General features: G+C 34.4%; 1 protein-coding gene across 3 annotated transcripts in view; it reads right to left on the bottom strand.

The window, feature by feature from the left end:
• TESK2 (testis associated actin remodelling kinase 2) overlaps positions 1-26,227 on the bottom strand; it is a 57,175-nt gene that overhangs the window by 5,811 nt on the left and 25,137 nt on the right. For all 3 annotated transcript variants that reach the window (XM_081949044.1, XM_081949045.1, XM_081949046.1), the window contains 6 exons: positions 11,658-11,804; positions 8,724-8,806; positions 8,094-8,169; positions 7,312-7,395; positions 4,810-4,896; positions 4,061-4,214 (listed from right to left, as the gene is read on the bottom strand). In XM_081949044.1, the coding sequence (XP_081805170.1) occupies positions 4,061-4,214; positions 4,810-4,896; positions 7,312-7,395; positions 8,094-8,169; positions 8,724-8,806; positions 11,658-11,804 (631 nt within the window). The remainder of the gene's footprint in view (positions 1-4,060; positions 4,215-4,809; positions 4,897-7,311; positions 7,396-8,093; positions 8,170-8,723; positions 8,807-11,657; positions 11,805-26,227) is intronic.

Genomic DNA, 26,227 nt, shown 5'->3' with positions numbered 1-26,227 from the left:
TAGAAATAGCTAATATGACAACAAACATATTATTTTCCAATTATTTGTATACCCTAAAAGTTTTCCCAAGAGTGAAAGTTAAAGAGGACACTCCCCTTTTAATTAAAAGACCATGTTTTCCAGAAGTGAGGTTTCCCTGGAGCAAAAGACACCCCTATGCTGTGAAAAGGGCAGGCAAACAATAATACTTCCCTTTGGAAGTGGTTATATTCCACATCAGCCTTGAAACAGCACATTGTCCAAAGTAGAAGCTAGGATACACAGCACTTGAGCTTGGGGGGAAAATCTGTTAAATACATTTAAATAAGAAGTCACTAAACAAAGCAGCTGCAAATATTAAGGTCAGATGGGCAGTGTTTAGCTACATTGCAAAAAAATCCTTTTCCTTTAAGATACTTGAATTTATGCTTTAATTTTTCTAAGCAGAACAGATACTAAAGTGATACCTTAAAACAAGAATGGAAAAGCCATGTATAGCCTACAGGATCTCAGGCTCATACCATCAAAATGGCAGCATTTTGACGGTACAGTTTTGGAGCGTTCTAATTTGGATAATTTAAGGGTGGGAATATTACCATTTTGCCTCCTGGAAACCTGACACTCATATTCCATTCTTCTCTCTGAAAGCCAAAATTAGTTTTTGTGGGACAGGTAGTCCTCATTTAGCATACAGTAACCATTCACAGTTACAACAGAGATGAAAATCTAACTTTATGATCCATCCTTGTGTTTATGACCTTCACAGGTCTGTAAAGTAAAGGAAAGCTGAAGTAAGATAATAAACACAGTCACAGTTTAACTTAGAGACCACTTTGCTTAACGATGAAATTGGCAATCCCAATTATGGTTGCTAAATGTGGACTACCTGAATCGGGGAAATGAAAGAATGAGAATCAGCAGATTGCTTCTAGTAGCACTCCAATGATAATTTTAATGTTTGTATGTTTCATTTGCATTATGTTACCACTGTTAAAATTAAGTATCTGGTATTGATTCAAAAATCTGTTGTGCAAAACCCAGTGTTGTCATGGATTTCTTCATGTTTAAGGGCTTTCTCACATGGATTCCTGTTAAAAAATGTAAATACATCTTTTGGCCTGAAAATTATGCCAGGCTTTCTATGGCATATTGAAAGCTGCATTCATAAATATGGAGTTGCTTTTGGGAGAAATTCTAAGGAATGAGATGGATGCTTAAACATCTATTTTGCCCACTATGCAAAATTAAGGGCAATGTTTTGCTCCTGAAACTCCAGAAAGCCTTCCAATAAAAGGGGGGGGGGGGCAACCATGGGCCTAATCATCTCTTGGGATCGCAAAAGACACACACTTGTGGGCTACAGTTATATATCTTATCCTTAAGACTGAACTGAATGACAAATTCAAGATTTAAACTGGCTCAGATATGGAATTCTATACTTAGCTAATTCAAATTTCCCTTTTCAATGAAAGTAATGTCTTAAATGTCTATATTGTGGTCATAGCAGTAAAACACCCCGCCCCCCAAAACCTTGCATGTGCCATAATTTAGAATTTTGTTATAATCCTGCCTTTCCTACATTCTAAGTAACTCAACACATTGAACAAACATAATACTTCTTTTTCCTCCTATTTTCTTCACAATAATAACTCTGTGAGGTAGATTGGGCTAAGAGAATGTGACTGGCCCAAAATCAACCAGCTGGCTTTTGGATTGCCCAAATTTTATTTTTCATAAATTAATTCAGCTTCTATCTTTTTTCTATTTTAAAATTTGCTATAATTCAACTGATAATAAATACCCCACAAGATGCATGTGTGATTCAAAATAAACTATGAAGACAGCACTTAATTTGGACTAAATCCCAACATACGTTTACCAAGGACTCAGAAAACACAAAAGGCCCTGAACATTTTCTAAAATTATACATTATAAGAAATGATCAGAGCATAAAAAGCTACACTAGTAATTACTTTTGTAATATTTTTCTTGGCCATAGAATTAGAATTTGGGGGTCAAAGCAAGACAAAATAACAATGACCATTATTAAAGGTTCAAGTCTATAAAAGAGTTCTTTTGAAAAACAGGGCAACCACACCTAACAACATAGTTGTCTTCTACATCATTCTGTTATTAATAAAGCATGGTTACCTGAGAGAAGTTGTTAACCACTAACCATCAACACTGCAAAGTGAACTTCACTCTCTTTCTCTTTAAACATGCCAAGCCCACGGTTACTCTTAATACAACCATTTCATTGTATTCTAATACAAGAATTTCCTCATACTACAGGTAGGGCAACTCTATCTGTTAAACTACATGTGATATTCATTGTCATACTGGCAGCAGAGTAGGAGAGCAAAGATCAGGAAGGAATGGCGTTGCTATTTTTCTCACCATTTTTTGTTCAAAATAAATGTTGGTCAAGATTTCAGGGGCTGTTCTTCCATTGTTGGGGATGTGATGGTAAAGTGGGACACTTGTAATTCCACAGCTTCATATACCATGCATGCCAATTATGTCCCTTTTACATGATTTCCATTAATCCTAATGTGAGAGGTGACAACTTTTCTGGGGGCAGAGGGAAAAGTCCTGAGATTGGATTGCTTCTGAAGTAGAAGGCCTCTGTTTCATGAGAAACTGTCAGTAAATTCTGAGTCTATTTAGAAATCTGATTTGGGCCATCTTCTCCAAATCTGCTTATCCTATACATTTGAGGTTGGAAGGAATGTTGTAGATCAGTGATGGCGAACCTATGTCAGGCATGTACGCGCTGGCCAGCTGAGTTCACCTTTTTAAAAGCTATTTTTCGCCTTCCCCAGGCTCCAGAGGCTTTATAGGAGGCTGGGGAGGGCGAAAAGAGCCTCCCCCGCCCCCCCCCTTGGAGGCTTCAGGGACCATCTGGAGGCTTCCCTGAAGCCTTCGGAACGCTTAAAACCACCCTCCGAGCAAACCGGAACTTCCGGTTTGCTCGGAGGGTGGTTTTAAGTGTTCCGAAGGCTTCAGGGAAGCCTCCAGACGGTCCCTGAAGCCTCCGGGGGGGGGGAGGCTCTTTTCGCCCTCCCCAGGCTCCTATAAAGCCTCTGGAGCCTGGGGAGGGCGAAAAAAGCATGTAAAAATGGGGGGGGGGCGCGTTGTGCGCGCATGCACACTGGGCGATCGCGCGTTGCATTATGGATGCGGCACGCCCGCACACGACCTCCCTGCGCTCCCCCCACTTGTGGCACGCGAGCCAAAAAAGGTTCGCCATCGCTGTTGTAGATTCTTGCCTTTCATTATGAGGTCTGTGGAGGAAATAACTAGAAAACCAGCATTTTCTATGGTTGCCCAGTTTTGCCTACCATGGTTCACAATGCACCCTCTTGGTTAATATTTAGAAGGGAGGTGAAAATGTAAGTATTTTGTCAAGTTTTTTAATGCATTTGTGGGAGTGGGTGGTATTTCTGTTGCTATTTTTATTTGCATGTCTGTCTGTGCTTGTTTTTATGACTTTCGGTCTTGCACTTATTCTTGTGATCCATCCAAAATCTCAGAATTGGGGTGCAGTACAAATTACGTAAGAAAATACAGAGACATACACAAAAACTGATGAAATTAAGTGTTATTTAGAGGACCACAATGATGTGATTAGATTGCTCTATCCTTAATTTTTAATTGCGCAGAAACAATTGGGCAACACAGCTGGGTACACCATATATCAATTTGTCCAGGTAGTCTAGACTAATGTTTGTGCATCTCACTCAAGTTAACATGAACAACAACAACAAAATTAAATTCCAACCTATCACAGTGACTTAAGAAACTATGTGTCTAACAAATATGTCTGTGGACTAAATTTGATTCTTCAAGGAAGACAAAGTGAATAGATTGGATATACTGTGAACATCAAATTGTATTTCCAATTAATTTCAAAGTAAATTAACTCGTATTGAATATACAATTATATTTAATTAGACTTTGTTTGAATATTGTAAATACAATGCTTCCTATTTATAAATAAAACACAATTCATTATAACATAAAATATTTAATGTTTGCTTGGCAAGCTGGGCAGTTTTATGACCATATTGTCTGATCCTACCTTTGGAAACAGAAACAGAGATGGGTTTTCGATCTGCAGCATCCAGATTTGAAAACTTCCGTTCTCTTTCATCTTCTTCTCTTTTCAAATTGCTTAGAATTTCTTCCAGTGTTTTGACAATATCAGTAAATGAAGGACGTAACTTTGGGTCCATCTATGAAGATAAGAAAAAAATGCTAAATTAAACACGTAACACAAAATCTATGCTTTTATGTTATCAGTAGTCTTCAACTTATGACCGATTGCTTAGCAACTATTTGAAGCTATGGCTGATCCTGAAAAGCTATTCACAATCTAAGACCTAAATTAGAGCCATTGCAGCGCCCCCAAAAGTAATTTGCTTTTATGACCAATTGCGGAGAATGCCCCTCTCCCAGTTAACTCTCCCATTCCCCCCTCGAGCCTACTTTCTACCCAATGGGGACCTACACCCTTGCATCAACCATTGCTGTTCTGTTTTAAAGAAAATTGACTAGATGTTTCATTTTCATAATACCTTGTCTAATATAATATTTTAAAGAACTATAGTGACAGATTTTTATATCCTTAGTTTATATTCTTTGTCCATTTTTATACCAAATCTACACATAAATAACAAATGTTATAAACTAATCTATACAATTCATTCATATTTTGCCTTAAAAACACTTCATAATTTTTCAACTACAAAATCTCCCAATTCATTCAGCATTTCATTTTTAAATTTAACATAAACTGAGGTTATTATTATTATTATTGAGTGTACTGACATTGCAGCAGTTGAAGGCTAACTGGAGAAAGTTGGGAGGACAATCTCCCACCATGTGCTGAAAGGCATCATAATCCAATCCAAAATTCTACATGAAAAAAAGAGAAATCCTCTGTTAATATCTAAAATAAAACAAACATGTATTAAAGAAAGCAATGGGGAAATTACAAGAGTTAAAAGAAAAACACAAAAGATAAAGAACTTAATTTTCTCCCTTCACTCTAGGTCAGTACTTCTGTGGATTTGACAAAGAGATGCTGATGTATCTGCCATTTTCTCCTCCTTCATTGGCCTAAAAATACTTTCTGAATCCAACATAATATTGTTCCATTCCTTCTTACTATTCTGCTATTATTCTGATATACTGTCTATGTCAGCATTTCTGAGCCTTGCAACACTAATATATGAGGACTTTAACTCCCAGAATTCAAGCAAAGGAACAAGGCTGGATGGGGAATTCTGGGAGTTGAAATCCATGTGTCATAAAACTGCTAAGAAACACAGAAACAAGCAGAAACAGCTGCCAGTTTCTGAACAGCCAGGATTCAATGCAGTTGCTAGGAAAATGGTAGCTGCTTCAACATGTTGTGTGGCTCAACAACAGAACAGTCTGTCATCCTTTCCTAACCCAATCTATATGTTAACCAGCAAAATTCCTAGGACTGATTTAAGTAATATTACATTTTTTGATTCTAAAACCTCCAGAGGTATATTAGTTTGCTGGTAAACCATTAGATTATTTCTGCAGTACGCACTGAATATCTATCTTCAGCCTGTACAAAGCTCAGATGCACCACCTCTGAACTAGAGGGAAAGAGGAAGCTCAGCGAAACAACCCAGAATGCTACTGTATTTATTCTGGACTCAGTTCTAAAACTAAAACTAGTATTTCTGTCTATGCAGAGCACTCAGTTCTTTGAATATGGAAAACACAGCACCAATTTAGCTTTTTAAAAATACATTTGGAGTTATAGTATAAGAGAAAGATATTCTAAGAGAGAATAGTTTCAATCCTATAATCCTGTGATGGCGAATCTATGGCACGTGTGCCATAGGTGGCACGCGGAGCCATATCTGAGGGCATGCGAGGCTTTGCCCTATGTCAGCTCCGCTGGCCAACTAATTTTCAGCCTTCCGGAGAGTGGAGGGAGGCCGTTTTTGCCCTCCCCAGGCTTTAGGAAAGCCTCCAGAGCCTGGAAAGGGTGAAAAATGGAATTCAAATGTTCTGAACTTCTGGCAGGATCGTTGGGCCCGTTTTTCGCCCTCCACAGGCTCGAGGCTTTCCTGAAGCCTGGGGAGGGCGAAAAATGGCCCAATGGGCCTACCGGGTGTGTGTGTGTGTGTGTGCATGCATGCACCAGGGGGAGGCCATTGCATTATGAGTGTGGACATGCATGCATACGCTATTGTGCGCGCAGTTCCTTTTGGCACCCGAGCAGAAAAACGTTCGCCATCACTACCATAGTCCAAGTTAATTCCTCCAATATAGTTTAACATTTAGAACCATGAAAGATGCTATAAAGAGAAATGTATAAATGTGTCTACACCAATAAAATTATCCACCAGGAAGTCTAACATGAAAATGCATTTACAGAAGAACGAACTACTATATAGTACCTAGTACTTAGCCAATATAGTATTAGAATGTAGACACAACTTGCACAGCCAGTTTGTGATGCAATAACATCATAAACCAGTTATGAATATAGTTTTGTAATAACTTCAGTGCTGACTGCTTATAGCATTGCTAGTTCCCTTAAAGATGTTTCTTAAGAATATCTCCACATTTCACCTACATAAAATTTCACAGAAATGTGCCCTACATTAACCAATTTTATCCATTGGAAGCAATTCTCAAGAATATTAAAACAGACTAATTGCCATCTAATTCTTTTTACTGAGATTGGAATTTTCAAATACAAAAATTTTCAAACATAAAACAGACCTTTTATGTCAACTGTCTCACTGAACTAGAGTTTGTTTTCACTTTAATATTTTTTTAAGATTGCTAATTAATGTATTTCTCAAACATAACCTAACTTCAAAACAATATGCTGTTTATAAAAGAAGAGAAAAAAACACTTTAAAATAGTGCTAATGTAAAAAATAAATGACGACGTAGTATAAATAGCCCTCCTTTCATCATGATCTGTTGAAAAGATATGGGTGAGATGTAATCAAAAGAAGAAAATGTCCTGAACAAACTGCCCTCTTCTCATGAATGAAGAAGCCATAGAAATCTCTTCAGTATTACGATAGTTAATCTCTTGAAAATTGGCTGATTAATACAATATTCAATATAATATTATGCAAGGATAATTATGTACTTTAAATGTGGAAGGGAGGGGAGAGAACAGCATTCTGTGCCAAGCTTGGCATATAAATGTAACAAAGGATTAATGTTTTATTGCAACTTTTATAGCCCATTTGGCAACTCTATGGAAATTAATGACCCATGAAACTCGTTTTTTTTCCCTTGACAGTCCTTATCACCTTTGCTCACCTCTGTTCGTGGGAGATAGTCTGGGTCTGCCTGGATCCTTGCAATAATCTCACAAAGGATGATCCCATACGAGAACACATCTGCCTAAGAGAGAATATGATCCCAGATTTATTTTGCAGGTATACTCTTTCCCTTCCATCGCAGGTTCCTCCCCCCAAGGTATAAGAGTTTTTCTTTGTTCCTATCACATGGGTGCAAAATAGGTGCCTAACACATTGCAAAAGCTTAAATTACCCCCTGCACCACTTGCAAAGTTCTGAGGGCACCCAAAATTCAACCAGCTAAGAAAAAGACTGCAATACTGTTTCTTTATCATTAGAGGGAGCTATAAAACTTGAAAAATATTTATCAGCTTTTACTGATTTTTTTTTAAAAAGCTGCAGCTTATTGGAAGACAGAATATTGTTATTAACAAAATTATAAATTAAGGTAAAATATGGCACTGTCCCTTGATAAGTAATGTTATTTTGATTTACAGCTTTAAAAACTACTATTTCACAAAAGATGGATAAGGACTTATAATAAATACTGTTCTCAATGTTAGCTAAAAATAAAATATAAAATTTTAGATTCTCAATATAGAAAGCAAACAATTGCCCCATAGGATATTATGTTTATCACAGACAACAGAATTTTCATGAGGTAATCTAACTAGAAGGACTTAAAAATAGAAAATATAGCTTACATAAAAGAAAAATGCTAGGTACAAGTACAAGTTCTCCTTGCTTAAATATTCCAAGGCAACATTTTATGTTAACAGTATTTATTTCAAACATACCTACCTTTTCATTATATGGCTCATCTCGCAGCACTTCAGGCGCCATCCAGTAGGGAGAACCTACTACTGGCAACTTTTCACTTCAACAAATTTAAAAAGGTAATTGTTAGAAGTCCTTTCTCATAAATATTATACAACCTTTTTAGTTTCAGTACATGAATGACTACCATTCCATTCCAAGCAAAGTATCTAAGACAATGTTGTTATTATTTCATATATTTCAAAATCATGAAAGGTATTCTACTAGGAAGTATATTACAAAACCTACTGAAAGAAGAAAATGTTTATGTGTTACAGTGAAAAGTTTAAGCAAAGATATACCTATGCGTGCAAATCATTTATACATGACAATCAAATCTAAAGGTTCTTAAATCTTAAAGTTTCTTTTAAAACTGCAAAATTGCTCTTAAATACATTTATTATCTGCATCAGTGAGTTATCACAAATCTATTGTTCATACAGATAGAGAACGATTATATTCAAAAGCTAAAAAGTAAGCAATTCAGTAAGTAATCCAAAACAGTTTTAAGTCAAATGCTGAATCTTAGAAGGCAATGATCAGTGATTCACAATTTTTTGCTTAACATTATATTATTAAATTCTTAATTGGTGTTTACTCAGAAATAATGCTTACCTAAAATCAGGAATTTTCTCTGCCAAGCCAAAATCACCCACTATAGCAGAATATCCATTCTCATCATTTTTTATTAAACAGTTCTGAATAGAAGCAAATAAACAATAATAAATATTAAGTAGGTATAGTAAATCTGTAATATCGCTGCAATAAAGAATTTAATTTTGATTTCACCACTTATGAACATGTCAGTATCTGTCAACCTCTTAGTCCATTCTGCCTTTTAAATGTTTAAAAGTATATTGAATAATTAACAGAATTTTAAAAATGGCATGCTGCAAAGCTAAGTGCCATCCTCATCTTTTGATGAACAATTTCACATAGACCCCATAGGTATTCTTAAAAAATAAAAATGGTGAATGGGAGTAGCTAGTGCTTTGTAAATACAACAATGGTAAGTAAAGGGTTGAAAATAATTGGCTTTGACAGAGCAGTAAAAACATGCCTACTATTTGATCCTTCCTTCTACAATAGCTATTTGGTGAAGGCCACCTTCCTGTGACAGATACTTCACCAAGTGCTTATAATCAGATCTTAAAATATCTATATAGGCCGAGGACATCTGGTATCTACATAGTATGGTACTGTTCTCCTCCCCATTAAATAATTTCTGCTCCAACTGTACTGAATATTGAGCATAGCACATAAAAGCATATCTATTAAAAGTAAACAAGAATATCAGAATATGTTAAAAAGGCATTTTGTAATATTAACAATATTGATCATGAACAATTTAAAGAATAATTAAAGAAGTTGGGAAAATACATTTTATTTATTTGTATCCCGTCTTTATTATTTTTACAAGTAACTAATGGCAGTGAAGGTATCTAATATTCCTTCCTCATTCTATTTTCTCCCAAAAAATCACCCTGTAAGGAGAATTGGACAGAGAGACAGTGACTAGCCCACAGTCACCCAACTGGCCTTCATGCCTAAACTGGGACTAGAACTCATAGTCTCCTGTTTTCAAGCCTGATGCCTTAATAACAAGATCAAACTGGCATTATACTATCAAAATTTTAGCATGTTTTTCCATACACAAAGATACAGTAGTTGATTTTATTTAATTAAATTTGATGTGATATAATTAAAGATAAGTAGTTGATTTTATTTAATAATATTTATCCTAAATATTATTCTCACCTAAATGAATTTTAGAATACATAGCTCACTTTGGATTTTTAATGGTACATAAAGCCCCCTGAACTGCACTTATCCAATCCATTTTGAATCTTTTCAACTATGACTATTGTTATTCCTAATAAAAAATGTATTCATTTAGTTTACTTGAGGTTGAATATTTGTTCACTGCAAAATGTACATAAATCCTATGGGAATAACATTAATCATACTGCAATGTTAAAAATATGGCAAAAATCCACCCTTAAAACTACCTTTTTGTAGATAGCTTCAATGATTCAATGATAATCATCTGTTTCACTCCCTCCATTAGCACATAAGACACATAAGTAATATTTGATTTGTAAATATTACAAAGGAATTCTTCAAAATACTATTTTATCAAGGTTCAATAAAGAACTATATTTAGAATTTGTGAAAAAATTTTTTATCATAAACAGTACAGTGATTTCTTACCTTCTTGGTTAGTTATAGGAGATATATTGTGTTCTTTTCTATATACCGTAGGAAAGTTATTTTAATATGCACAAGTACAAGCATGCAATTTTATTATTGATTATGACAAGGCTGTGTTTTACAATGTACCTACCAGCAGAAAAAGATGGTAAAGAAATCCCAGCCCTAATTGTATAGGACAAGAATATGGGAATATTGTGTGTGAGAGAAGAGGAACATAAAGCAATAAAAATATTCAGGACTTTCTTCATGCAACTAAAGTCGTTGCTTCTTTAAAATCTACATGAAGAGTCAATTCCTTGCTGTTGGGGAGGGAGGGAAGAAGAGATTGCAAGACTAGCAGCGAAACTGTTACAGAAAGGAAAGGAAAATCAGGTAATCAATCATAGCAACAGCAGGGTGGAGGGCGGGGCAATATATATGTATAAATAAACTAGAAGTTGGGATTAATGAAATATTGTTATTTTAAGAGAAATTTATATTATGAGTTATATATGTTAAATTAGCTTAGAAGATGGGATTAATGTGCTACTGTTACTTTAAGAGAAAGTTAAGGGAGGAGAGGGGGTACAATATGTGAACGAGTAATTTACTTTAAGACGGGGGGGAGGGGAGGGGGTAAAGTATTTGGTATAATATTTGAATGAGAATTTCTGCGGGGGGGTTGGGGGGAGGGAAGGGGGCATAGTATTTGTATGTGATTTATATTGTATGGGGGGGGGGTTAAAAGGGGGAAAATTTGTCTGTATAAAACTTTTTCAATTAAAAAAAAATCATAGCAACAGCTCAGCCGCACTGTAGAAACCACAACATTCCCTTGTTTCATTTCCTCTTGAGTTACGGATCCTGGAATTTAGGCACATTCTGTAAGTTAGCTCAACTGAGGTATCTGGGTTCAAATTGTTGCCCTATAATGCACCAATTCACCCAGGTCATGAGGAGAATTTTAGTAGTATATACGGTAAATATTCCAGATTCTCATTTACAGTTCTGGCATATTTGCAGATGACTAGCTTCATCAAAAAAATAGGTACATTTTAAATATATATATTTGAAGCACAATTTGAAAGCAACATCACTACTCATTTTTAATAAGGTATTATGTTTTATACCAATAGATTAGCCTTAGAACATTATAGAAGTGAGAAAGCTATTAAGAACATTGCACCAAATGATTTAATTTTACATCTATTTTCCTGGAAATATAATTCTTAACTCACAATTGCAGTTTGCTTTCTTCTAATAGTAAGACAACACAGCTTTGAGAAGGGATAAAGAGAACAAAACAATTCCAAGAAATTTGCTGCCAGAAAATACAATCAGATAGAAGAACATTACCTTGGAAGTCAAATCTCTGTGGAAAATTCCTTTATAATGAAGATAACTGAGTCCGAGAGCAATATCCAATGCCAGCTTTACTCGCACTGTCCAAGACAAGTACTGATTATCATCTAACAACTGTTCCAGGTTACCACAGTTGATGTACTGTAAAGAAACAAAGCTATGATTTTAAAATGTAGTTCAAGGCAAACAAATACTGGTGAGAAAAGATGGCACATTTCAACATGGGAGTTGGATTTAGTGAAAAGCTCTTCTTTGTCTGAGTAGACTAACACATTAATGTAACTGAATTAAAATATCCTATTATTATACCAGTACACTGTAACCAATTCCTCTAGCCAAGCAAAAATTATGATTCTATATTATAAAGATAAGATTAAGCACCGGAAGAAGATACAATAATTTTGATTCTTATTCTGCCCAATTCCTTAAAGTGATCATAAAAATCAATAATAATATAGTATCCAGGTTTTCCATAATCATAGTTATTATTTACTAGCAGAGCATGATAAGATTTCAAGTTTTCTTCTTCCTTATATTTGTACAATAGTTCGTTTTCCTCTATCATTTATAAATGATGAAGAACTTTACAATTTTGTAAACTGGTAAAATTCTTCTACAAGCCAGTTCAAATTTCAGGAGTGCATAGTAATATTATCAATGATAGATCACATTTGTTATGAAGAAAAAAAATCAGTAATATGCAAAGAAATGAATATGAATTCTTCATACACAGATTTATACTGTATATGACACCAACCAGTATTTCATTATAATGTACTGGCCAACAAAGGGAAGAGCTGTTAATTTTTAGCTAAAATATTTAAAAATCTAAAAAAGATCAAAACATTTTATTTGTATGGAGATTTGGCACAGATCTTAGTACCTCAGCATATTTTTACCAGAAGTATTTTATATTGTGTCACAAAGAATGTGATGGCATGCCATTTTTTAAACTAGGATTATAAATATTTTTCTTTGGCAAATAATTCTTTTTATTAAGATGATCATCTTACTATATTACTAAACAATGCAGCAAGTTTTCAGGATCACTGTTCTTTATCATAGAAATATTAAGTTATTCAAAGTGGAAAATCTTCCACCAGAAATTGATACTTTTTAAATCAATGAACCCAAATAAATTTTATTACACCAGTAGCTAATAATTTCATGTTTGCAAAGTGAATTTATGATTTGTAAGACCATAAATGTATAGCTGATGTAAGAGCTGTACTAACATGGGAAATAATTTCTGTTAATATTAACTGGACAAAGTATATGAGCAATTGAAGACAATAACTATAACTGCAATTATTTTGATTACTGCACTTGAGTTCAAACTAAAGACAGAGATGAAACTAGATCCTATGTCTCAGTGAATTTTACTATCTGCCAAATGACCTAGCTATGGATTTATAAAATGTGTAACAGGATTAAGTTGATGCTTGCAAACTGTTTCCTAATTCAAAAAACCTGAAAGAGTTTGACAATAATCAATGGGTTGAAACTTCTGTGGCTGAACATCCAGTCAATGAATAGGAAAACAGTTGGCCAAACTATTTTATCACAGACCAGATTGGAAAAAGGCCTCTCTCTCTTTCAGGTTTCTCTGCCTGGATTCTCTACACCAGGGATCTCCAACCTTGGCAACTTTCAGACTTGTGGACTTCAATTCTCAGAATTCCTCAGCCAGCTGGCTGAGAAATTCTGGGAGTTGAAGTCCACAAGTCTGAAAGTTGCCAAGGTTGTAGACTCCTGATCTATACAGCAGCAGGGAGAGAGAGGCAGAACTTGTGGTCTACTATGATATTATAATATACACTAGGTGTCCTGATCGTATTTTGAATGTGAGTTTCTGAAGGGTGGAATTCTAGGCTCTCCACTCCTGAGCTATCTGCTCCAGGGAAGCAACTAATACTTAGGTTTGCCTAACTTGTTTTGATAAAATCATGTTTTACCATGCTTTGACTTCATGCCTGAAATTTGGAAATTTTATGGATGTAGAAGAAGGTAATTAAAGTGATCCACGCTAAAAATGTATGTATCTAAATAACTTCTCAACGTTCCCTACAAAATTTCTTACAATTTTAGCATTTTTTCTTAAAACAAACAAACCTATTTCATTTATTTTTTCTAAATGCAAAATGGAGCTGAAAACATGGCAGCATGTTTAAGAGCATCTTTTCAAATCTGAATACAGTACAAATGTAATAAGCTAATATACTAATGAATTGTATGATTGTATTTGTTGTTGTTGATTCTTCTTTCCATTGGTATGTTGGGCTGTACTGACTGGTGTTCACTGTGGATGTTTTAATTATTATACGGTACACTGTGTAAGTCACTAATAGTTGTTTGATTGCGGCAGGGTACAAGTCTAGTCAATAAATCAATCAATCAGAATGTTATAATTATTAAACAGCCAACCAATGTATCTACCATCTGCATTTATAATAAGAGCACTTTTCAGTTTACATGATCCATAAATGTAATCAGGTTTTTTGGAGAATTATAGCCACCTTTATATGAACTTGACCCTTGCCTTTCTTTCCTTATAAAGACAGGGAGAACAATGAAATGATTAATGAAAGTGGTGAATATCACTTTAGCATGCAGCTTGATCGTATGACACTTAAAAATGCATGAGTGTTCACATTAATCGAAATGAGATTGAAAAAGCCTACCTATGCCTCTGCAGGATAATAAAATATACTGAAATTAAAATCCATTATATTTGGAGGGCAAGAGGAAGAGTAATCTGTTCAGAGATCCAGATGGTTCCCACCCTGCAGGTATTCAAGAATCTATTAAAAATAACTTATTTTCCCATTGGATAAAATCATTCAAAGCCCAGATAAAAAAATGATAGGGAGAATATATAAATTTCTCCTGAAATACAAAATGGAAGAGGAAATTGTGAAGGAACAAATGATAAAATGGGCACAGAACTTTGGACACAATATTGAATTAGACAAATGGGAAAATTTTTTGGGAACAAACTTAAAAATGACACTCTCAGTCGCATATAAGGAAAACCAGTATAAAATGTTTTATAGATGGCACCTAGCACCAACAAGGTTAGCTAAAATATCGTCAAATACATCCCCAAAATGTTGGAAATGCGAATCGATACACGGGACGTACTACCACCTATGGTGGACCTGTGAGGAGGCTAAAAAGTTTTGGAAAAAGATTAAAAACTGGCTGGAGGCAATAACGGGAGTTAAAATAGAATGGAAACCGGAAATCTTCTTATTAGGATTACTGCCTACAAAATACAAAAAAGAAACCCAGTACTTAATATTGCATATAATAGAGGCAGCAAGGATTCCCTATGCCCAGAAATGGAAAAACAAGCTAATTCCAAGTGAAGACGAAATAATAAGAAAGGTGATGGACTGTGCTGAAATGGACAAGCTAACTAAAGAAATCCAGGGAAAAGAAGAATCAGAATTTTATCAGATATGGGATAAATGGTATAGGTGGATGGAGGAAAGAAATAAGAATCCTAGGAGATAAATAAGTAGAATGTGGTAGCTGTTACAGATTGTTGTCGGTGTTAAAATGTTTATTTATTGGATAATATAAATATGAATGATTCTGGATAAAAGTACTTTCAAACAAATGCAGTTAAAGGAGAATGTTGATACACTCTTTGATTTAAAATGCACAATTCAATTTGAATGAAGTATAAAGAATGATTGTAGTAATGCACGGAATTTAAATGTAACCAATTGACATGCTAGCTGGAAGACGTATTGAAGAGCGTTTGTGTGTGTGTTATCTGTCTAATTAAAACAATAAAAAAATAAAAAAATAACTTATTTTCCCAGTCTCTGGGAAAGAGCAAAGATTGAGCTCATACTAGATGATTTTTTTCCAGTTTATGAAATTTCTAGGGTGTACAATTTTTTTCCCTGAATTTTGTACATTATAAAAAAAAACTTCTAACTATAAACTGTTCAGGATTTTGGCAGCCTATAAATTGTTTAAATAAACAGCCTCCAAGGCTCTGTTATGGAGTAGTATCTTGGCTCCAGATATTTCTGAGTGCAATAGATTGCCCATTTTAATCTAACTTTATATATGGTAATGGAACAGACCCATTATATGCCCTGATCTCGTGTTAATGCTATTCTGTTGGTTTTGTAGAAACTCTACAACTATTAATACTATTAACCCTTACATGCATATTGACAACTTATCTAAAATGGCCCTAGAAAGTATGCTATCCAGTGGTTCTAATCCTTTTGAGAAGGACATTTTCAAGTTTGACTATGAAATACCTATTTAATAACAATTATTAGTTTAGGGTATTCCTCGCAGTCACACTGCTGTGACTATTTCTTCATATGGTGCCTATTTGGTTGTCTTGGGACATTTCATAACACAAAACATACCTTGTGGTTTCCATGAACATATTCTCTGTGTTACGGGAAATAAAAACTTAGAACAAGATGCAATTTCCTAACTACTGCAATTCCATTATTATGTCCAAACCGAGGAAAATTGATCTGTAGCTTGAACAATCATTGTTCATCTAAGCAGAATAACCTCTGCATCCCATTTGGAATATACTACTTTATATTCCTAAACTAGGAAGACTCCTATTTTAAAAATAGATGTTGATGATCTGAAACCATGGTATGGAGAGTGGAAAGAGGGCATATGCACATGTAACTCACAACTATTTAGTAACACAATTAAACTATAGTTCAAAGATAGGTGAAGATTTCGCACTATTCAAAGACTTTGAATAATGCAACTATATCCAGTTTCATAATAATTGGCCACTTTGTTTCAAGAACTTTGTTCCTTGTAACAGTAGCTTAATCTGATCTCAGAGCAATTAGCAGGTGAAAAAGGCAATTGCACAGAGAACATAATACATGATCTGCAGGGTAAAAAAATCATCTGGAGAAGCAGAGAACACATTTGTTTTTCACAAATACCAGATCTGTGCAGCAAGATTTTGCATCCTGCACCTCTTTGCTATTATATGGTGGTCTTATGTTTTTCCCCAAATCTTTCTTGTATTCACAAAGTCTACAATTTATTTTACCATTCATAATTCTCCCTAATCAAAATCTTTAAATGAAAGATAATAACATATTTATTGCCCAGATGTAAATATGGGGAAGAAATGGCGAACTGAGAATGGCTCTATTATTCCACTATGGCGGAATAAAGACCCAGCAAGTAAACTGGCTCTTCAAAATATGTCTCTGGACAAGAAAAAGACTCAGGATCACCCAAACTGTTCCATACATTTTTTCCTCACATGGAGATTGTAAGATGCCAGTCTTCAGCTCTGGAAAATGAGGAAATGCAATTACTGCCCAAACTGAAGTCACAGCCTTTATGGACACAGAGTTGCATGCTTCCTTTTCTAATTCCTTTTGGAAATTATTTGTTAATTGCTTTTCAGATATTAAGATCTTTCAGGATGGCAATTTTTTATAGCACCTGATGAGTTTCCTTCAATTCTTAATGAAATAAGTTTCAAATACAAGTTTAAACTTTAAAAAGCTATTTGAAGGGATTAAAAATTCAGATTTCTTAAGGGACAAAAGGAAGATAAAGTTGGTTTATTTTATCAAGATTAAAACAGATTTGTTATCTCTGAAAACCCTTAGTGGACTTTTAGTGATCAGGACTGTATGACGAAGCTTTAAAGATTTGCTTATAAATAAGAGATGAAATATGGAGAAACGATCTTTTGTTGAATTTTAAGAGAAGGTGATACATTATTAAAGTTTATATTTGTTGCAAGAAAAAGGGAAGTCATTTATTACATATTTTTTCTTAATTATATTTTTATTTTTTCCATTTTCCTTTTTTATACTTTTTTCTTTTTATTCTTTTAGTTTTAGTGTGTATTAGCTTTTATCTTTTAATTGAAAACTTCAATAAAATTACTGCAAAAACAAAAAAAGATTGAAAGCCAAGAACACTTATTTCTGGGTCAGTAGAAATGGCTACTAAGAATACTACTTAGCACTACCAAATATTTTGTCCTTTTATTTTTCTTTAATTATTTATTTATTTAGTTTGTCAAACATGTAAAAAAAATAACAGGTATAAGTATAAACATAAATATAAACACAATAAATGGAGACAGTAGGACAGGGACAGTAGGCACGCAGTGCGCTTATGCATGCCCCTACAGACCTCTTAGTAATGGGGTGAGGTCAACAGTAGACAGTCAGATTAAATTATGGGGTTTGGGGATGTAACAATAGAGTCAGGTAGTGCATTCCAGACACTGACCACGCTTCCATAATATTTTGAGAGATCTATGTAGATCTAGATGCAGGATCTGGACCAATGGAAAATATTTCTGGAATAAAGAAAGATCTCAAGATCATTCATATATCCTTCACACAGCTACTTCTCATGAGTAAACCATAGAAAAAGATATTTTATGTTTGGCTAGTAGAGGAGTTGAAAGTTGAGGGATTCTATTGGCGCTCGCAGCTGTTGGGAGTCAAAGTTCTACCAATTCTCATTTATTAATTACTTTAAACTTTTTAAAACTACTTTTTAAAATATTAAGAACCTTTTATATTTTTAGCGTGTGCGATTTTTGCTTCAACCTTTTGCGAACAAAATTTTAAATATGATTTTAAATTTTATTAAAAAATTGAATTAAGGAGTTAACAGCAAAAGGGGAATTGAGCATTGTTTTTGAAGTGTTATGTATGGATGAATGGCCCAGATGGATTTATTATAAATGGATTAAGTCAATATAAGAATTTTTCCCATGGGAAAGAAGTTATGTTTTTCTATTGGCATATAAATAAGATGGAAATTTGAAAATTGATCACTAGAGGGTGCCAGAAGCAAGCAGAGCAATGGATGCATGGAGAAATGGGATCAATTGATCTTTAAAATTAATTTTAAAGATTCTGCCACTGTTGATAAATTTATTGACAAAATAGATGATGGTATGGAAGAAAAATAAATATTGTACTGGGCAAGGAGACAAAGATATTGTATTGAACCAAAAAAAAAAGATTTAATATTGGATATAAAAATGTCAGATTACATAGAACAAGATGATTTAACCCCAATAAGCATGGGAACTTAGAGCCATAGACTCTGACCTAGATTCCAAGATTCTTCAGAATTTCTAAATTTGGGGAACGGTATCAACTAGTAAAATCTCAAAGGTAGAAAAGCACAAAAAATATGAGTAAGGGTTTCTTGGGAATAATGTCCTACAAGGAACCCTCATTTGAATATAATTCTGTAGTCTGAATTATGCATCTCGGTTAGGGCTTGGAGACAAAAGCTAGAAGTCTTTTATATAGTCTTTGGTTAGAAAATCAGCCCAATATCTTACATACACCGGTGACTTCCTAGCTCGAATCTTACACTGGACTTGTGGATTGGCTTTTTGGACTCTGACTCAGTTTGTACTCTGACTTTTGCACATATCGGTCTGAAACTTTGAGTAGGTGTTTGATTGACTCTTGAGCTGTCTTTACAGTACATTTTCTGCCCAACCCTTTGATTACATGTTGATTATATTTGAGAAGCTTTAAGACCATCCAAGTATATCTGCCCCAATTTTACTGAGCTCACTGCCTGAGACAGGAGGAAGAATGAAATAATTGGGAGAGCCATGGTTTGTATCTTTACCTACTCATGTGTCGCAACATATTAATTTGGATGTTAGCATTTAAGATATGTATTATATATATTTCCCTATAATAGGTAGTGGTTTAGAAAATGTATTCTTGGTTCCAAAATCAAGTCTATGTAACTCACATATTCATGCTTAGACTATGAAAACTTAAGGGGGAAATACCCCATACATAGCAAGATCTTTATTTAAACTAAGCCATGATACTATATTTTCTTTGTTAGAGGGGTGTTAGTCCCTGTTGCTTAATGAAACAGTAATAAAAACATTTGTATTTTACTGTTCTATTGTTTATGCTTAAACAGTTGCAGTACATTGGCTTAATAAGTTTTATTTTAGGAAAAAAACATGGCATTAAAAATTTAAACTGCAAAAGGCAATTTTGGTTGAAATGCATTAGGCTTATAGCTATTTTGTTATCCTTTTAGGATTGAGGCAGCATATAAACTGTTTGATGGGACACTATTTTTTGTGATATGTTGGAATGTTCTAGTAGACTTTCATACCCCTATTCATATTGAAGAATATATACCTGTTAACTGAATGAACAGGAGCAACAGAAGGTATAGCAGACATTGTGAATTGACTCATATGTACATTAAATGGCTTAGCCTCTTAATTTTTTCCACAAGATTCCTAATATGTATGGCATTATATCAAGGAAACACAATGTGAATCAGATTATACATAAATCAATGTATCAGGAAAGAAGTCAATAATTGTTTCTTGATTTCCTCTTGTCCCTGTAAAAGTTGCTGGAACATTTGTTGAAACTCCGTCTCTGTACTTTTAGGTTGCATCAAAGCTGTTATCGTTGATTGTGTACTAGGACTGGAGGTTGATGAAAGAAGAAATTAAAGAGAATCAGGCTCAAATCAATAAGAACTCACAGAGACTGGATCTTTTGGAGGGTGGGGCGGCTGAGATGAGGGAGGGGGTGGAAGGGGTGCAGAAGGGAAACAAAGAACTTGATACCCAACAGATGAAAATAGAGTTTGAGAGAATGTCCTTCTACCTTAGATTCCAAAACGTGGTGGAGGCAGATGATGAAAACATAAGGGACATCATGACAAGTATTCTGGCTGAATACATTCAGAAAGAAAAACAACAGATGGGGTGGGAGATAGACCTGGTTTATAGAGTGAATTCAGCTTATGCTAGAACACACAACGTGCCCAGGGAGGTACACATTAAATTTCTCAGAAAAAGCACAAGAGATGAAATTCTGAGTGCACAAAGGGGGCAAGCTTTGACATACCAAGATAGGGAAATAACCATTCTGAAGCAGATTCCCAAGAAAGTGAGGCAAAAAAGAAAAAGTTATTCGCAATTAGCGAATAAATTATACCAGAAGGGGGTGTGGTTCAGATGGTTGATGCCTGAAGGTCTGTTAATATTCTGGGAGGAGACAAGAGTTAGAATTAATACACCCATAGAGGCACAGGCTTTTATGGAAAAAAACAAAACACACCTAGAAAAATCAGATGATCCTACAACAGACACGCAGGACACGGGAGGGGCCGGAGCTCTGTCGGCGGGGGGGAGATGGGGCAATACCAAGAAAGCTCAGATCACAAAAATGAACAAGAAAATCTTTTTGACATAAACTGATCGAAATTACCAATTGAATTAATATGCTGACTATATACTACTATGTATTAATGATTTTTGCTTAGATGTATATTATGAGTATGGAGGGAGGGGGCACCTACCGCACCTCGCAACTGCCAAAATTTGTATACCTTTTCCACTACCTTTTTCCCTGTAAATTTTAAAAAAACCAATAAAACTTCATTTTAAAAAAAAAGGAAAGAAGTCAATAATTATTTCTACAGGAATAATGAAACATGTTTTGCAGCTATAGAGATGCCACCACCCTGAATGTTTAGATGCATGGCACTAAATTCATATTAAAGATGATTTATGCATTTCCATAAGAAAGAAAGACATTGGAAGAAATCACAATGTCCAACAGCGTGAAATACAGACTTATTTCAGGCATCATTTATTTAACTAATAAAGATACACAGAATTATGAGTACACATTTTAATTGTTAGATCTTTGAGCACTCATACATTCTTATGAGATATTCTTATGTATTAAACTTTCAAGCATCAGCCATCTAATTCATGCTAAAAAAATGGACAGAGTCCTATTGAAATTGACATTTGAGTGTTTTGAGAACATCCAAAGATAGCATACCCCCAATACTAATCACGTGACAGCCTATATTACCAGAACACGAGGAGATGTGCAAACTTCTAAGATAATAATGGTGGTAAAATAATATGGGTGGATTCACTCTATAGGCTGACTTACTCATAAGTAATAAAACACAGTGAACGTTCAAAGTTGCAGAATAGAGAATACAAAGTTTTCAAAACAGTACTGTCTGAGGCTTGGAGACTTCTTCCTTTTAGAATAAACCTTAAATGCTTACATAGAAGAAAATTAGATTGCAGTTGAAACACATACGTATTTATTTATTTATGTATATGTTTATTTTTAATTTCAATATTTGAGGCCATCTATTTATTTATGTCTGGGTGGCTAAAATGACCAAATATGCCACATTATTTTAAATAAAAGTACACAAATTCAAACATTAGGCAGATTAAAGGCTATTCTTTTTAGGAAAAAAATACTGTTGTTCACCACATTACTTAAAGAAGATAAAATCTATCTTTTGAGCAATCAGGGGAGAATCTGAATAGGCTATGACTCAGTTAAGAAATATTAGCATCAGAACTGACAACCAAGACTCTTGTAATCTTGCATGTTTTTCATATAATTATCCTCAACTTGCTGCTTATTTCATTACATGCGATACTTAGTACTCATTACCAAATTATGATTCACAAATCCACTTCAATCCATGTTCTCAAACTGTGACTTGAAGTAGATTAGCGAAAACTAGAAATTGAGGAAAAACTCCATGTAAAGCGGGGAGGAAAAGAAATAGCTTGTTGGGATGTTCTTCCGCATATTATAATTTAATATTACATCTGAAATGACTCATAATGGAGGTAAAGCTACAAAACAGCTTGCTCTACAAAGGAACTCTGGCATACTGCAACCCATTTGATCTGCAAATAATTTCAACACTACTGTACATATTTTGCCTCCTGCAATCCTCATCAACTGCGATTCACACTTCCCTATTTTCTGTGACAATGCAGTTCATGAACAAAACTTTCATCCAATCACTTCTCACCCTAAATTATCCAATAGCTGAATGCAAAAAAAAAAACCCATCCAATTGCAGCCAATCAATGTGTTAAAGCCCCATTCCCTTTCACAATGAAAGCAACCATTGCTCACCATTTTATGTTTTATATGCATGACATTTATGGAGTTACCAATTCCTTCCCCTAACAGGCATTTATCTATCTCTTTTTCTGTATCTACATGGTGCCGTATTAAACATTCACCCACAGAGGCTGCAATAACAGGTATTGTGTAGAGGTGTTGTGGAGGCACCGGGCAGTCATGGGACTCTTTCAAGGGAAGAATTCATTGTGAATCAATTAACAAGCTCACTAAAAAGCTAGAAAAGCTTCTCTGCTACTTCTGCCAAATCAGCTTTGTTGTTGGAGTGTATTTCACATAGCGGAGAGTTTTATGCTGGCAAAGCAGCATTCCTGGACTTTTCCATGACTAAGGATGATCAAAACAGAGTAGGGGGACAGGGGATGCAGGAAGCATTCTATCCAATAAGAAACTACATGAATGATCCCAAAATGTATCCATCTGTGTGCACCTTGCATCTTTACAGAGGCAAGAAACAAGAATGACAGGCCACTCACAGATTGTAGGCATTACATCATCCTGCAAAAAAATGGGACACATAAACCACATATTTAATTTTGCAGATGTAGTTATTTTAAATTTCCCTAAAAGTTCTCATTATAGGGGGCTTTTTAAAAAGAAGCAGGAAACAGTGCCACCATGGCTACTCTTCTTTGCAACAATTTATAGCATGTATTGCAGATTCTTGCTTTTGCAATGATTACTGCCAGACTAATCTATAGGATGTATTGTACAATTCAGATAACTTTGAAGCTCTTGCTAAATATGAAACCATTTCTTGAGGTTAGGTAGGATATGCCTTTTGCTACTTTATGAAGCAATTAAATCAAACTTATTCAGTACATAATTTTAGTGGAATGTTTCAGGTATAAAATACAAGTTACTCAATAATTCCTCTAAATGCAATAAAACAATTTATATTGGAAAATTAAATTACGTCAAGAAGCTATACTGTCGGGTTCACTGAATGAATATAGATAATATCTTCTGGAAGAAACAGTTTCAAACTTTCAGTTCATAATATAGCACAAAAGTCCATTTCTAAAACAAATCTAAAATCTCCACTGATTTAAACAAGGTCGTGGATTCATTTAAATTAGTTACTGGGCTGGCCTATTGTACTTTGGACATGAAGTACATAAGAATATGAAATGGCCAAAAGTACTATGGAGGATTTTAAAGGCAGAACCTTTAAAAAAAAAAGACATCCAGGATAGCTTTCATTGAGAAAATAAGATTCTACTTATCACTCCCTCTATTTCTTAATTGTCCATGTCTAATCTATCTTCCATTTCCCACCTCCCCACAACTTCTCACCCTCAGTGCCTGAGGAGGGAAGATCTTTATCATTTAAAGCTCTGTGATGCCTTCCCCAGGAATCAGAGCTTACTAGTTTATTGTGAGAAAAAATGACAGGCACTTCAACAGTGCTTTTGTAAAAATTATTTCATTTTTTCATTTCTACTTTCTTAAATAAAGCACCCACATATACATTCAACAGATAAATCTTGAATAAGAAAAAGACCATCACATTTCAGTAATAAAATAGCTTCTATTTGTGTAGTACAAGTGGTAAACTCTGTTCAATTTTTTCAAAAGGCCATGCCAGTTACTAAAAATAATTTCATGAAATATGCATTAAGATCTCAAGAGACTTCACCACTAAAGTATCTGAATCATTTGAAGACAGGATCCAAGCCAAAAATAATACGAAGGTTTTTTTAAACTACAGCATGACTTCGTTTCAAACAAAAATGCTTTCATGCAACAATAAATATTTCATTTAATACTGGTGAACATGGTCCAGATTTTTTCCTGATCCAGTGCAAACAAAGCAGTATGTATTTGCCAACAAATCACTTGATTCTGAAGGGAGCACGAGTGCGCTCACATTTGTGAACCGGTAGCGAAGGTAAGTGAATCCTACCACTGGTGTGGTAGTATATTCATTTCTCAGTTTTGGCCTGCAGCATTAAATAAGACACACATAAACACATTCTACAGAAGAAGCCCAATGGAAGTAAGTTCTGCAAGCTGAAGTTTCATTTTACAGATATAAATGTGAAATTCCTATTACAGAAAATATTACATGTAAGACTTATTTTACAATTAATGAACAGATGCATGGAAAATGTACTAAAATTAACATGCAAGAAAACCATGATCCAAGAAATAAAATAGAAAAAATCCTACTTTATACATTGCAATTGAAAACCAAAGCAAAAATCAGTATGGAACCTTCTAGTTCCACAGTACATACAGTAAGCAACTAGAAGCAAATATGGAAAAGCAAAGACCACACAGAAAATCATGAAACAAAGTTCAGAGATTTTGATCAAGTTAAAACAACTCTTAATGAAATAAATACTCCCACAACATTTTGCATTAGTTAGTAAAAATTACTGAGAATTTAAATTAAAATGTCTCCAGCTTACTAGGTTGCCTATCAAACAAGATTTTCTATGTCTGTGGGTACCATTATATACATAGCAATCTTGCTAAAATGAAGCATCAAGTGTCAGGATGAAAGGTTACCCGGGAACTTCAAAAACATTATCTTAACATTGTTGACAGATGAAATAATGCAATCCATAATGGTGATTGAAAAATATTTGGTTAGCAAAATCAAACATTTCATTTTAATTCACTAACTCATAAACTATAATTGACACTCACAAATATGTCAAAATAATAGCTTACAATTGATTAGTAAAGGGATTGCTTCTTAATCAAGGAGCCACTTTATTTTGTACTTACAATATTTCAAAAACAATGAGTTTGCTAAGAAAAAAGTGTGTCTAAAGATATTTTCATTGTGCAAAAGAGTGAGGCAGCTGAGGCAATGGAAAAGAACAGCCAATCAAAAGAGAGCAATACAGGACACCTCCTCCTAGGTTATATTCCAGGAAGAGGAGGTTGGAAGTGGAGGTGGATTTTAGAGGTGGAATAACTCAACCAAGTCCAGAGGCCAAACCTTGGAATACATACTCCTGCCAGGAAGACAGAATTTTATCATCTGGATAGGCTAATATTGACAGGCTAGTAGAGGTATTTCTAGAAGTCAACCCATTTTAAATTATTTAATATAAATCAACTTGTCCCTTGTTTTTATGTTAACCAAGTGCTTGTTTCAACCTAGTGTATATCTTGTTCCATATTCTACCCAATATTGTTATTTTAGATATTTTAAAACTAGAAAGGAGGTTTAATGATGAGAGCATAATAAAATATATAATGGGAGGGGGGGGGACTACCACAAGAGTATGGAACAATAAGATGAGGTGCATGTTAAATAAGTGAATAAACATTTCCAATTAAGATTATGTGAAAATTCACAAATCCAACAACTTTTCTGCACATAAAGATTCTTATCAAAAAGTCTCAAAGCATCTTCCTAATGTTTTAGCCTACAAGCCTAAACTAAGCATTTTATTATGGGCTGCCAGACTTCTGACAGAACACAAATGTAAGGAACTAAGAACAGAAGAAGCCATTCATATCTTTGCATAGCATCATACATAAAAATAAAAGATCTATTAAAAGAATGGCTAAAAAAGAATCAATAAAAACATAAAAATAAAAACAGAATCTATATACACCCATACAAAA

The sequence above is a fragment of the Natrix helvetica genome, assembly GCF_964273705.1.
Source record: "Natrix helvetica genome assembly, chromosome: 3".
Lineage (NCBI taxonomy): Eukaryota > Metazoa > Chordata > Lepidosauria > Squamata > Natricidae > Natrix > Natrix helvetica.
Note: the sequence above shows the minus strand (reverse complement) of the source record. Positions and strands in the feature narration are given on the sequence as shown.